General features: G+C 53.4%; 1 protein-coding gene and 1 pseudogene across 2 annotated transcripts; one reads left to right on the plus strand and one right to left on the minus strand.

Moving 5' to 3' along the window:
* The first annotated feature begins 328 nt into the window (after positions 1-328).
* On the plus strand, positions 329-12,965 carry LOC119338047 (catalase isozyme 1). 2 transcript variants are annotated; one of them, XM_037610337.1, is made up of 8 exons: positions 329-477; positions 622-718; positions 1,707-1,984; positions 2,527-3,303; positions 3,433-3,522; positions 3,631-3,698; positions 3,796-3,889; positions 12,887-12,965. In XM_037610337.1, exons 1-8 carry the CDS (start codon positions 463-465, stop codon positions 12,944-12,946), a joined length of 1,479 nt encoding a protein of 492 aa, XP_037466234.1. In that variant the 5' UTR covers positions 329-462; the 3' UTR covers positions 12,947-12,965. The 2 variants fall into 2 exon arrangements, with proteins under 2 accessions (XP_037466234.1, XP_037466233.1); XM_037610336.1 differs by lacking the exon at positions 12,887-12,965 and adding an exon at positions 3,976-4,287.
* LOC119342519 lies at positions 4,475-4,679 on the minus strand (annotated as a pseudogene).
* Positions 12,966-13,644: the final 679 nt, after the last annotated feature.

Here is a 13,644-nt window from a genome sequence, read left to right on the forward strand (position 1 = left end):
GCAGGCCACCGACGGCGCCTGATCTCCGTCCGATCCGCGTCCCACCACATCGACCGTGCCGTGCCGCGAGAGGAAAAATAAACAAACCATCATCGACTTTTGTTCTATCTGCTATCCATCCATCTCTAACCAACGCCCCTATCTCTCTATCTCCATCCCCATCCGGCGCGATGATGCAAGCAAAATGCGCCCAGTAGCGGCGTACGTGACGGCCACGACCACCATCCGCGCAGGCCCCCGCCCCTAGTCTACCCCCGCTGCGCGCGGGCCCCACCCGCCGGCCCGCCGGCCACCGGAACTAATAAGGTGGGCGCGGGCCCAACTAGAAAAGGCCGACCCGACCCGCCGCTTCCTTCGTCCATCAGCTCTCTTTCTTCCTTCTTCCTCCCCAACTCCTTCCCCTCTCGACCTCATCGCCCTCCCCATCCGGACACGCGAGCGCCTCGGTCGCCGGCCCCGGCCATGGATCCCTACAAGGTACCTTCCTCCCCTTCTTCCCAATCCGATCCGGCTCGGCCGGCCTGCCAGCCGGCCCGGATCGCCGGTTCGGCTGTCCCTGTCGCCCCGCGATCCGCTGATCTGACGCGCTCGGTTTTTCTTGGTTTCTTGTCTTGTCTGCAGCACCGGCCGACGAGCGGGGCCAACTCCGGCTACTGGACCACCAACTCCGGCGCGCCCATCTGGAACAACAACAACGCCCTCACCGTCGGACACCGAGGTCGGTCAGCCACCCCCATCCCACCTACCTGATCTGCTATTCTTGGCTTCTTGCTGCTACCGTCCGTCTTGAGCCTGTAGCTACACCCTACGCTTAGCTTAGCTTTAGAGATTGCTTCTCCGTCGGCGAAATTGAAATTCAGGGGCTCTTCGGCTCGATTCTCTCTGGATCTGCGGGAGGTCCCCTCTCCCGCAGCGTCAGCAACCTGGCCTTGCTGTCAATTCACATGCCCTGTACATCTACTAGTATTTGATGCGGGCGGCTGTTTTGATCCTCCCCCTGTGTGTTGCTCGAGCGTTTTATTTCCTGCCCATAGACATTCACCTACCGGCTCAGGTTTGGTTCCTATAAGCGCTTGATTGAATCTGTGGGCACTCCTTGTAGCTTCATTCACAACACGCCGTTGTCCCCTGGTCCAGCCAGACAAAACTTTTGTTGCCAACATATAGGAAGCTTGATATTTTCGTCAGTCACTGTCATGCCATGGTGGTTGCTCAATGTGGAAGATAACAAGCAATACCTTTTTCACACGGCCTGGCATGTCACGGTCCAGTCATAGCGATTATCCGATCATGCGAGACGATTGAAGGCTCCAAGATAGTGATCTGTCTGGACCGTCTGGTGGTCCGTTACTCTTCCATCGATTAGCCATTAGCGCTAACCTGATGTAGGTAGGGACCAAGTTCTACACCCCACGAGAAAAAACATAATCGTACAACAATTCATCTATGTTCGGCATAGCCCAAGCTCAAAACCGGTTCAAAGTCAAAGTTTCATTCTTCAGCATAGCTCCCCAACTTCGAAAGCGATTGGAATTCCAAACTCCAAACATGGCTGTTTGTCGTAACAAAATGCCAATTTTCCTGAAAGTGATTGCAAAAGCTATCTGAAGTTGCCCAGTGTGATTTTTCCTCTTTTGTATCTGCAGCTATGACCAGAAGCTTCTGTATTTATGGCTTGACCTGATGATGAGTTCTTCATTTCACAGGACCGATCCTCCTTGAGGATTACCATCTGATTGAGAAGCTTGCGCAGTTTGACCGGGAACGTATCCCTGAACGCGTTGTTCATGCACGGGGAGCCAGTGCAAAGGGGTTCTTTGAGGTGACTCATGATGTTTCTCAGCTCACATGTGCTGATTTCCTCCGGGCTCCTGGGGTTCAGACCCCGGTCATTGTCCGGTTCTCTACTGTTGTGCATGAGCGTGGAAGCCCTGAGACCTTGAGGGACCCGCGTGGTTTTGCAGTGAAGTTCTACACCAGAGAGGTACTAGTGATCATTCTTAATGTCGTATTTGATGTTATCCTTTTCAGATGAGATTATTATTACACCTACTGTATGCTGTGTACAATCACATTTGAGCAGTTTATCTTCCGTTAGCATGTCATTCGTCATAATGCCTTTTTGTCCAAGCCTGTTAAACAGTAAAAGACTCTTTTAGCTTGTTTTAGCTGGTACAGTAAAATTCTGTCTGTTTTGAAGGCCTTTTAGTTCCATAAATAATGGCCAGCATGTGGCTATTGGAAGATGGAAGTTGAAACCATAGCACATATTCCCTTATGTAGTACTCCCTCTGTCCCATAATGTAAGACGTTTTTTGACACTACACTAGTGTCAAAAAAACGTCCTATATTATGGGACTGAGGGAGTATAAATTTACAACTGTTTATAGGGATCGAGTCCTCTCTATCCTACCTTATTTTCCCTTATGTAATAAACTGTTTATCATCTGCATGTTGATAATTATGGTGCAGACTTTTTAAGTCAACCTGTAAGTTTAACTGACATCTCCTGGCATGCATTTTCAGGGTAACTTTGACCTTGTTGGGAACAACATGCCTGTGTTTTTCATCCGAGATGGGATGAAGTTCCCTGACATGGTCCATGCTTTCAAGCCTAGTCCGAAGACCAACATGCAGGAGAACTGGAGAATAGTTGACTTCTTCTCGCACCACCCCGAGAGTCTGCACATGTTCACCTTCCTCTTTGATGATGTTGGCATTCCACTCAACTACAGGCACATGGACGGTTTTGGTGTCAACACCTACACCTTGATCAGCAGGGATGGAAAGGCCCACCTTGTTAAGTTCCATTGGAAGCCTACATGTGGTGTGAAATGCCTCTTAGATGATGAAGCTGTTACTGTTGGAGGCACCTGCCACACCCATGCCACAAAGGACTTGACTGATGCTATTGCAGCTGGGAATTACCCAGAATGGAAGCTTTTCATTCAGACCATTGATGCTGATCATGAGGATAAATTTGACTTTGACCCTCTTGATGTCACCAAGACCTGGCCAGAGGACATCATCCCACTGCAACCAGTTGGACGGATGGTCCTCAACAAGAACATTGATAATTTTTTCGCAGAAAATGAACAGCTTGCTTTCTGCCCAGCAGTCACTGTCCCTGGAATCCATTACTCTGATGATAAGCTGCTCCAGACAAGGATTTTCTCCTATGCTGATACCCAGAGGCACCGTCTTGGTCCAAACTACTTGATGCTTCCTGTGAATGCCCCGAAATGTGCTCACCACAACAACCATCATGATGGCCTAATGAATTTCATGCACAGGGATGAGGAGGTACATTGTTCTTTAAAACTTTTCATCCCCTTCTGCATGCACGATTCAGTATTTCCTCCGGTTGACTGAAATAATATGTTGTTATGTTTCAAGTTCACTGCATTTACATATATTTGGCTTTTTTTTCAGGTGAACTACTTCCCTTCAAGGTTTGATCCTACTCGTCATGCTGAACAGTACCCTATCCCTCCTCGCATTCTATCTGGCTGCCGGGAGAAGGTATGCAACTTGGGCCCGTTCGAACTGTGACTAAAATACTCTAGGGATTAATGCCCCCACCATTTGTTTGACAAATGGTTTGCTGCATTTGTACTTTTGGAACTGCAGTGCATTATCGAAAAGGAGAACAATTTCAAGCAGGCTGGCGAGAGATACCGATCCTTCGACCCTGCCAGGTTCATTCCAAACTCAGTTTGATTTGCTTCAAGTCTTTAGGCACATAGAAGAAATCAAGCAGCGTTGCTAACCCGAACTGCTTATATGAAAACACAGGCAAGACCGTTTCCTCCAGCGGTGGGTTGATGCGCTCACGGATGCTCGCGTAACCCATGAAATCCAGGGCATCTGGGTCTCATACTGGTCACAGGTACAATTCTGTTTTTTTTTTCACTCCCAGACTGGATCATATGAACACACTGTAACCAACCAATGGTCTTACCAATGCTGTTGCAGTGTGACGCGTCCCTCGGGCAGAAGCTGGCGTCGCGGCTCAAGATGAAGCCGAACATGTAAATGGACAAGGAGGAGAGGACCAGTCGCTCACTCGCCTCGGTTGGTGTCTCGATCGAGCCAAGGAGGGTGCAGCATGAACTGAATCTATCTTTGTGTGGGTGTAGCCATGAATAAAAATGTGTAACAGTGAAATGAATATCGTATGTAATACCGATGAACGATGATGGTGGGTGTTGTGAGCCGGTGTTGCCGGTTCGCTGTCGTACTGTGTCTGTGCAAAAGAGAAAATAAAAGACATTGTGTTGGTTAATCTTTGCTGTGTTCCATCTTCAGTCTGATGCTTTGATGATCCATTTTGTTTGGTTCTCCTGCCACTGTCACTGCTGTGTCATAATTTCAGATGTGGTAATTTTCATAAACAAAAGTGCACCTAATTTCTTGTCAGGAGATATTCTGCAGCTAAAAATTCAAATAGGAAGGCAAAAAAAAAAGATTTTGGAGTCTGTCAGACAACCTCTGGGCCACCCTGCACAGGCAGGAACGATCCTCTACAGCCATAGGATTGCTCCATAGAATCCTGGCCGTTAATCACGCTCTGGCCCAGAGGTCAGAGCTCATCAACCAGACTGAAGTGCTTGCCTCCTTATTGGTAAAGGATGCAGCGGTACGAGCCTATAGAACAGATCCTGTTCAAGTAAGGTCGTAATACAAGATGCAGCGCCTCGCCTTATAAACCGGTGTCGCTCCCAGCGAACTAGCGAGGTGGGACTAATGTAAGGGAGCGCGCAGCAGCGCAACGCAGCGCCTCCTCTCGGTTGCAGGCTCGCGGCTTAGAAGGACTCGTGGGGTGCTGGCCCATGTGGTTGGGCTGGAGAATAGACACAGCGCGGCCCATCTGAGTGAGATACACGTAGACAGAGGTAGGCCCATCTGAGAAATACTTGCCATGTATGGCACAGTTGCATCAGCTTTTCATTTTTCTTCCCTGTGATGTTGATTATTATTTTTCTTTTTTATTCAAGTACTATATATTTTAGGTGATTTCAAGTACTATATGAGAACTGTTTTTTGACGGGGATACCTGAGAACATTATGTTGTTTTTCCAGTATACTCGTATTCTCTTGTTTTTTTACAAAAGGAGGATGACCCCCGGCTTCTGCATCTAGGCGATGCATACGGCCACTTTATTAATTATTCTCACAAGACCTTACAAAATCAATACAATAGTAAGACTAAAGCCGCCATCTAAGCAACAATCTGTCACTACACCTATCCAGTTGATGAAGGGGCGCAGATAGCCTGGGCCTAATACCAAATAGACATCGCGGCCAAGCCTAACATATAAGACCTGAGACCCCAACGTAGCCACTTGCCGGGTCTGGGGCACACACTGGTCCGGCGTGCTCTCAGAGGCCGCCGCCGCCAACTGCCACCGCTCCATCTTCAGAACTGTGATGATGCACCAACCTTGCTCGGTCCAGCTATCGTCGACGCCACCACGGCACCCAACGACACCTCCTCCCTGCGCGCAAGCAGCTAAACACGTCGCGGTCGGCACTGATACACCTCAGCGCCATGCTGCCAAGTATCACCAGCCGACACAGCTTGAAGTCCTGAGATGATCCGTCGTGCGTAGCACCTGCCGACCAGGCATGACCAAGCGTAGCACCTGTCGGTCAGGCATGACTTGACATCTCCATCGAAGTTCCGTGCAAGACGAAGCCGCTCCACCTCCTGCCTCTGACTTCCAGCGCTGCTCCACAAACGATGCTCCCAAGAGAGATAACGACATCGCAGTGCCACCATCGTCCGATCTAGAACACCAGATCCCAGGTTTCCCCCGGAGCAGCACGAGTGGGTCGACAATAGTTACACCACGATGCCTTCATCAAGGTAACGGCGTTGAACGCCGCCATCGCCTGCCGTCGGCTCGGTTTTCACCGGCAACCATGTCTCCCCAACTCGCAGCCGGGACTAGATGATGGATCTCGAGATCCGATCACCAAGCTATTGGCCGGCCACCGCCGACGAAGAAGATGACCACCACCACTGGCTACACCGGCCAGAACAGATCTGCCATGGGTGCCGCCAAGCAGTCCACCAGGCCCTCGTTGCCGCGCCGATCTAAAGCCAGATGACATGCCGCCGAAGACCGCATCGCGCCGCCGCCCGATCTAGGCCAGCTGCCGCAGCAGCCGCCCGTGGCCCGAGGCAGGGCCGACGGCCGCTGCCGTCGAAGCCAATGCCGTCGCATCTAGATCGACCGCACCTCCACGCATGTTGGGGTCCCGCCACCCCTGATACGCGGGAGGGAGGAAGAGCCCCCGCCCCCGCCGTCGGCCTCCGGGCGCAAGCCGGCGGCGTCCTCCGGCGGCGGCGGGAGGAGGGGAGGAGGATGGGCTAGGCCCCGGCGGCGGCTAGGGTTGGGGAGTCCGAGTCGCCCGACTCGTATTCTCTTGTTAGTTCGTCGTATTACTAGTACAAAATTAGAACAAAGTTGAGTATCTTATTTTGAGATGGAGGGAGTATTAAATAACAACACCCATGCAGCATTTTCCGAGATACAATTAATAACATTGCAAAAGTGGCCAGCACACTGCCAGCCACATAGGGAAAAAAAATCAAGGAAAACCGAGTTCCGTACACAATCATCAAGTAAAGAAAAGTTGCTACATGATAGCATCACAAGGCATGCACTTGTTCTCTTTGCTGGCTCGGTTCTTCAAAGTTACTCTACCTTTGTTGCTGCAGTTTCAGGCTCAAGGCTGATTCAAAGAGGGATGAATGAGCTGAGGACCGGCTCGGTCCGTGTACTTTTGTTGCATTTCCAGCGCTCATTTTCGAAGTATTTTCCAACCTCGGCTCAGCCTCAGCTTCTTGCTGCATGTTCATCAGGGAATAATAACTGAACTTCTCTGAACTTGCTGACCCTTGAATTAAAAACCAACAGACAGTTTGCAAAAACAGCCACCTGCTCTTCCCTTCCCCATTCTCAACTTGCCTTTTCTTGTTCCCGCGGGCAGAAGGCATAGAAAAGCTTATCCTTGGCTCCCATCAGGCAGTTCTGGTTGTCCATTCGTTGCGCCGCGCCTTGATGGATCCCCGGGACCTGACTGTTAGCAGTTAGCTAGTCTCTCCCTCTCACCTCTCTCCACCGTGCGCACGTACTGCATGCGATCGCCCACGATCCATGCACGTAGCCACGTCCTGGCGCTGTGCGCCTCTGTTGTAACCTGAGCTATATATACGAGTGTATAGATCGGAGAGCACCCAAGGTGCGATCTCCTCTCCCCATAGAATTCTACATGGTATCAGACGCAGGACTCGTTCCTCGTCCCTGAAACCGCTTCCGCTCCTTTCTGCACCTCTCAATCATGGCCGCTCCTCCACCTCCCCCTCCCCCTTCACCACCGCGGCCCGACTCTGTCGCTGGCGGCGGCTCGCCCACCACACCGCCCTCCTCCTAGAGCCACCACCAGACCCTTCTCACCCCCTCTGCATTCGCGCGCGGGGCACTCTTCATGCCGGACCCGACGACTTCCTCCTCCGCGCCCAACCAGCCGCTTGTCTCCCCTCTCGCCGGAGTCTTCATCAACCAACACGTTCCCATCATGCTCACGCTCAACTCCCCCCCAACTTCTCCCACTGGTGCACTCTCTTCGAGGTCACGTTCGCCAAGCACGCCGTCACCGACCACATCGGCGGCCCGGCGCGCCCCCATGACCCGGCCTGGGCGCAGGACGACGCCCACGTCCTCTCCTGGCTGTACAACCGCGTCAGCCCGGAGGTCTTCAGGCTCATTCACCAGCGCGGCGATGCTGCCGCCGCCGTCTGGGAGTCCATCTGCACTCTCTTCCTCGAGAACACGGAACATCAGGTGGTGTTCCTCTCCACCGAATTTCGCCGCATCGAGCAAGGTTCCTTGTCCATCCTCTCCTTCTTTGCACGGCTCAAGGACTGCGCCGACTGCCTCGCCGAGCTCGGCGCGCCCGTCACCGACTGTGATCAGGTGCTCAACATGTTTCGTGGGCTTCACCCACGTTTTCGCTATGCCGTGCCCATCCTGACGATGCAGACACCGTTTCTGACCCTGCTGCGCTGCCGTGTTTTTCTGCTGTTGGAGGAGAGCCGTCTCTCTGCCGATGGCACCACTGAGACTGCCCTGCACGCCACCCGCGCCCCGGCCAACAACAACAACACTCCGGGCGGCGGCGGCGGCGGCCCTGGGAACGGTCCTCCACGCGGCGGCGGGGGACACTACAAGGGCAAAGGGAAGGCCAACAACTCTGGCGGAGGCAGTCGTCCCACTCCGGCGGGGGTGGGCATGCCCAACGCCCTCCCGCTTCTGCAGCTGCACCGTGGACCGGCATGGTTCACGCCTGGCCGATGCCGTGACGCGCCCACGCCCCAGGCGCGGGCATCCTCGGCCCTCGTCCTGGCTCGAGCACGCCGTTCGCGGGAACTGCCTCGCACTACGCTGCTAGTCCGAGTGCTCCGGGCGCTCCGGGCATCCCTGCGACAGCGCCTCCCGTGGTCTGGCAGCACCAGGCTGTGCCTCCACACCCACTCTACGGCGCCCCCAACACTGGTCTCTACAACCCGACCGCGCCTGCATGGGACCAGGGCGTGCTCATCCACGCCCTCAACTCCATGACGATGCAGCAGCAGCAGCCGTCGCCACCGACCGCGGACTGGTACCTCGATACGGGTGCGACATCGCACATGGCCTCCTCGTCCGGTATGCTCTCCTCCTCCTTCCCCCATACTTCATCTCGCATTGTTGTCGGCGACGGGGCCACGCATGCGACCACGCACACCGGCCACGCCACCATCCCAACCTCAGGCTCCCCTATCTCTCTCCACAATGTTCTTGTCTCCCCACACCTCATTCGAAACCTAATCTCTGTCAAAGCTTTAGCTCGCGATAACCCATTAAATGTTGAATTTGATTATTTCGGTTTCTCTGTCAAGGATCGAAGAACGAAGAGGGTGATCCTCCGCTGTAACTCGGACGATGACGAGCTCTACCCCATGTCATCCGCGCCCGCATCCCGTGATCACCACTCGCTCACCGCCACCACCCGCGATCTGTGGCACCAGCGTCTCGGCCATCTAGGTGGAGATGCCCTTGGCCGCACTCTTCGTCTCACGGGCGTCGACTGCGACCACTCCGCCTCCGGTGTCTGTCATGCGTGTCAACTAGGGAAGAGCACTAGGCTCCCGTTCAACTCATCTGGGCATGTATCTTTCTTTCCATTTCAGTTAGTGCACTGTGATGTATGGACCTCTCCCGTGCAGAGCAACTCCGTTTGCCAATACTATCTACTGATCCTCGATGACTATAGTCACTTTGCATGGACTTTTCCTTTGCGACATAAGTCCAATGTTCTTCCCACGATCCGCGCGTTCTTCGCCTTCGCACGCACTCAATTCAACCTTCCCATCCTCACGGTCCAAATGGAAAACGGCAAGGAGTTCGAAAACGCAGCCTCACGCGCTCTCTTCTCCTCGCTCGGCGCCCAGCTACGCATGTCCTGCCCTTACACCTCACCGCAAAACGGGCGGGCAGAGCGCGCACTTCGCACCCTCAACGACATCGCGCGATCGCTCCTCGTCCATGCCCACATGCCATACTCCTATTGGGCCGAAGCACTTCAAACTGCCACTTTTCTCCTCAACAGACGGCCGTGTCGTCCTCGCCGCGATCACTCGCCGTTCTTCCTGCTCTATGGCGCCCAACCTGACTATACCGCAATGCGTGTGTTTGGTTGTCTGTGCTACCCGAATCTCACAGCCACAACTCCGCACAAACTAGCCCCACGCTCCGTGCCATGTGTCTTCCTCGGGTACTCGCACGAGCACAAGGGCTACCGGTGTCTCAACCGTGCCACCGGGCGCGTGGTGACCTCGCGGCATGTCGTCTTCGATGAGGGCACGTTCCCTTTTCGCGCCAACACGAGCGTTCCCGCCCAGCCAGATACATCTCTTCTCGACGACCTGGCCACCCTCCCTTTCGTTCCGCAACAACCCAGGACCGTTTGGCCATCTCACTCATCCCCTCCCACCATCGTGGACGCGCCCACGCCAGCACCGGTGCCCGCTGCCATGGCAGTCCCCATGTCGTCCCCTCCCACACCCGAACCCACGTCTACCCTCTCCACGCCCACGACACCCGAACCTGTGTCACTCACCTCAGCTCCCACCACACCCCCTCACGTGGAGTCGACGGCCACTCCCATTGCCAGCGCCTCCACTGCCTCGCCACCATCCTCACCACCGCCTCGCCGCCGTGCCTGCCCACTCCCAACACACCCCATGCAGACGCGTGCGCAAGCCGGCAAGTTTCTTCCTAACCCTAAATACCACCAGAACCTCACAACATCCACTACGCCTGATATATCCCCGATCCCAAAAACCGTGCGTGCCGTCTTGCGCGATCCTTGTTGGTTGACTGCGATGCAGGTGGAGTACATGGCCCTCATGGAGAACAAGACCTGGAGGCTCGTACTGCGGCCGCGCGGTTCCAACATCGTCACCGGCAAGTGGCTGTTCCGGCACAAGCTCAAGGCCGACGGCACGCTCGAACGCTACAAGGCCAGATGGGTGGTTCGCGGCTTCTCCCAACGCCCCGGCGTCGACTTCGACGAGACCTTCTCACCGGTCGTCAAGGCGGCCACGATCCGCGTCGTCCTCACCGTTGCAGCATCTCGTCGGTGACCCGTGCATCAAATGGATGTCAACAATGCCTTCCTGCACGACCACTTGACAGAGCAGGTGTACTGCCAGCAACCTGCGGGCTTTGTCGACGAGGCTCACCCCGACCACTTCTGTCTGCTCGATCGCTCCCTCTACGGCTTGAAGCAAGCGCCACACGCCTGGTTCGCGCGCTTTGCTGCGTTCGCCCGCAGCATCGGCTTCATCGCTTCTCGGGCGGACCCGTCCCTGTTCATGCTCCACAACAACGACGGCGCCGCCTACCTCCTCCTCTACGTCGACAACATTATTCTTGCTGCTTCGTCGACTGCGCTTCTTCATCAACTCCAGCGCCGGCTCTCGACGGAGTTCTCGATGAAAGATCTTGGTCCACTTCACTACTTCCTCGGCATCACCGTCACACGCACGGCTGACGGGTTCTTCCTCTCTCAACGGAAGTACGCCGAAGAACTGCTCGAGCGCGCCAACATGCAAGCCTGCAAGCCGATCTCGACTCCCGTCAACACCCGCTCGAAGCTCTCCACGACGGATGGCGTGCCGGTGCCCGACGCCGCGGAGTACCGCAGCCTCGTTGGCGCTCTCCAGTACATGACTATGACGCGCCCCGACATTGCCTATGCAGTTCAACAATGCTGCCTGGTGATGCATGACCCGCGCGTCCCACACATGGCGCTGGCGAAGCGGATACTGCGCTATCTTCGGGGCACCACAAGCCATGGACTGTGCCTCCAACGAGTTGCCTCCCTCGACCTTGTCGCCTACTCCGACGCCGACTGGGCCGCGTGTCCGGACACGCGACGCTCCACCTTTGGCTACGCCGTCTACCTTGGTGATGCTCTGGTGTCCTGGTCCTCCAAACGCCAGGCCACCGTGTCCAGGTCGAGTGAGGAAGCCGAGTATCGCACCGTCGCCAACGCCGTCGCCGAGAGCTGCTGGATACGACAACTCCTCGCCGAGCTAGCGACTCCTCTTCGCAAGGCCAGCATTGTCTTCTGCGACAATATATCCTCCGTCTACATGGCTGCCAATCCTGTGCATCATCGCCGGACCAAGCACATCGAGCTTGATATCCACTTCGTCCGGGAGAAAGTGGCCCTCGGCGAGCTGCGCGTCCTACATGTGCCAACGAGCCAACAGTACGCCGATGTTCTCACCAAAGGGCTGCCCACGCCAGCGTTTGAGGAATTTCGGTCCAGTTTGTGCATCAGGCCGCCCGACGCTCAAACTGCAGCGGGGTGTTAGCAGTTAGCTAGTCTCTCCCTCTCACCTCTCTCCACCGTGCGCACGTACTGCATGCGATCGCCCACGATCATTGCACGTAGCCACGTCCTGGCGCTCTGCGCCTCTGTTGTAACCTGAGCTATATATATGAGTGTATAGGTCGGAGAGCACCCAATGTGCGATCTCCTCTCCCCATAGCATTCTACACTGGCCTCCTTGGGGTTTCAACATCACGGATGCATGTGGGAGCATGGGACCAGGTGCAGCTCCAATTAATCAGGGTCAGCAAGTCAGAATTCGGTCTGCTGTCACAAACAGGAGAAGGTTGGTGCTGCAATTTCGATCTGATGGCCTCCCGGAACCGGATGATCGACAGAATTGACATCAGATTACCAGGAAATCTGGTGTTCTCTTGCACAACTAGATTTTCCAGTGAAGTGGCCTGCTGCGAGCCAGCTGCGTTGTCCTTCCTAAACAGCGTCGCTATTTCCGTAGAAGCCTGAAAGTTATGGGTGATATTAGACATGTAAGTAGATAATAACAGTTAATAATTCAGTAATGGAGCTGTCACTCACAGAACTCACCAAATGTGGATAGACATAGTTGATCTTCAAGTACTTGGCAAGTAGTTGATCTTCTCTTTTCTATTCATTCCCAGTTGGCAGCAACTGTCCATGCACTGCTATACTGCTATGTACTCCCTCCGTTCCTAAATATAAGTCTTTGTAAAGATTTTACTATGAACCACATACGGATGTATATAGATGCGTTTTAAGTGTAGATTCATTCATTTTGCTTCGTATGTAGTCCATTTAGTGGAATGCCTACAAAGACTTATAGTTAGGAACGGAGGGAGTACTTATGTATTCCTGGATCATACTGCTATAATGCTCTTATATTTCTTTACGGATGGAGTACTACTTATGTATACCTGGATCATATGAACACACTGGAAGCAACCAATGTTGTTTGCAGTGTGACGCGTCCCTCGGGCAGAAGCTGGCGTCGCGGCTCAAGATTAAGCCGAACATGTAGATGGGCAAGGAGGAGAGAAGCAGTCACTCACTCGCCTTGGTTGGTGTCGATCGAGCCGGCCAAGGAGGGTGCAGCATGAACTGAATCTGTCCTGCGTGGGTGTAGCCATGAATAAAAATGTGTAACAGTGAAATGAATATCGTATGTAATACTGATGATGGTGGGTGTTGTGAGCCAGTGTGGCTGGGTTCGTGAGGGTCCGCAAAAGAGATAATAGAAGGAAAAATGTCATGGTTAATCTTGTTGTGTACCGTTGTTCAAATCATAATTTTAGATGTGCCATAGATCGTTTAATCTTTCATAATCAAAAGTGCAGCTAATTTGCAGTTGTTTTACTAGATCTGCTGATTTTTTGCAGCTAAAAAAGTCACCAAGGAAGCAAAAAAAAAAAAAAAAGATTGACCTCTAGGCCACCCTGCACAGGCAGGAACCGATCCTGTACTGCCTGCCTGCCTCCCATCATGTTTAAATTTCATGAATCTTGAAATGTGGATGATCAAACCCCTAGCACCAAATGGATTTCAAATAGGTTCAACTTAGAACATTTTTCAATGAACCGAAAATGCCCTTAAAAATGTTCATGATTTAGGGAAAAGGTGAAAACCTTAACCAGAGATGATGCACATTTTTCCATGGCATTTATGGCCTTTGAATTAAATATTCTATTTGAGTTGGAGCAAATAATATTTATAAATAAT

Source organism: Triticum dicoccoides, chromosome 7B (genome assembly GCF_002162155.2).
Source record: "Triticum dicoccoides isolate Atlit2015 ecotype Zavitan chromosome 7B, WEW_v2.0, whole genome shotgun sequence".
Taxonomy (NCBI): Eukaryota; Viridiplantae; Streptophyta; class Magnoliopsida; order Poales; family Poaceae; genus Triticum; species Triticum dicoccoides.

Bases quoted from the DNA above. Each gene is read 5' to 3' on its own strand.
- LOC119338047 (XM_037610337.1), top strand. The intron at 3,523-3,630 runs GTATGCAACTTG...TTGGAACTGCAG, and splicing joins TATCTGGCTGCCGGGAGAAG to TGCATTATCGAAAAGGAGAA. The intron at 3,890-12,886 runs GTACAATTCTGT...TGTTGTTTGCAG, and splicing joins GGGTCTCATACTGGTCACAG to TGTGACGCGTCCCTCGGGCA.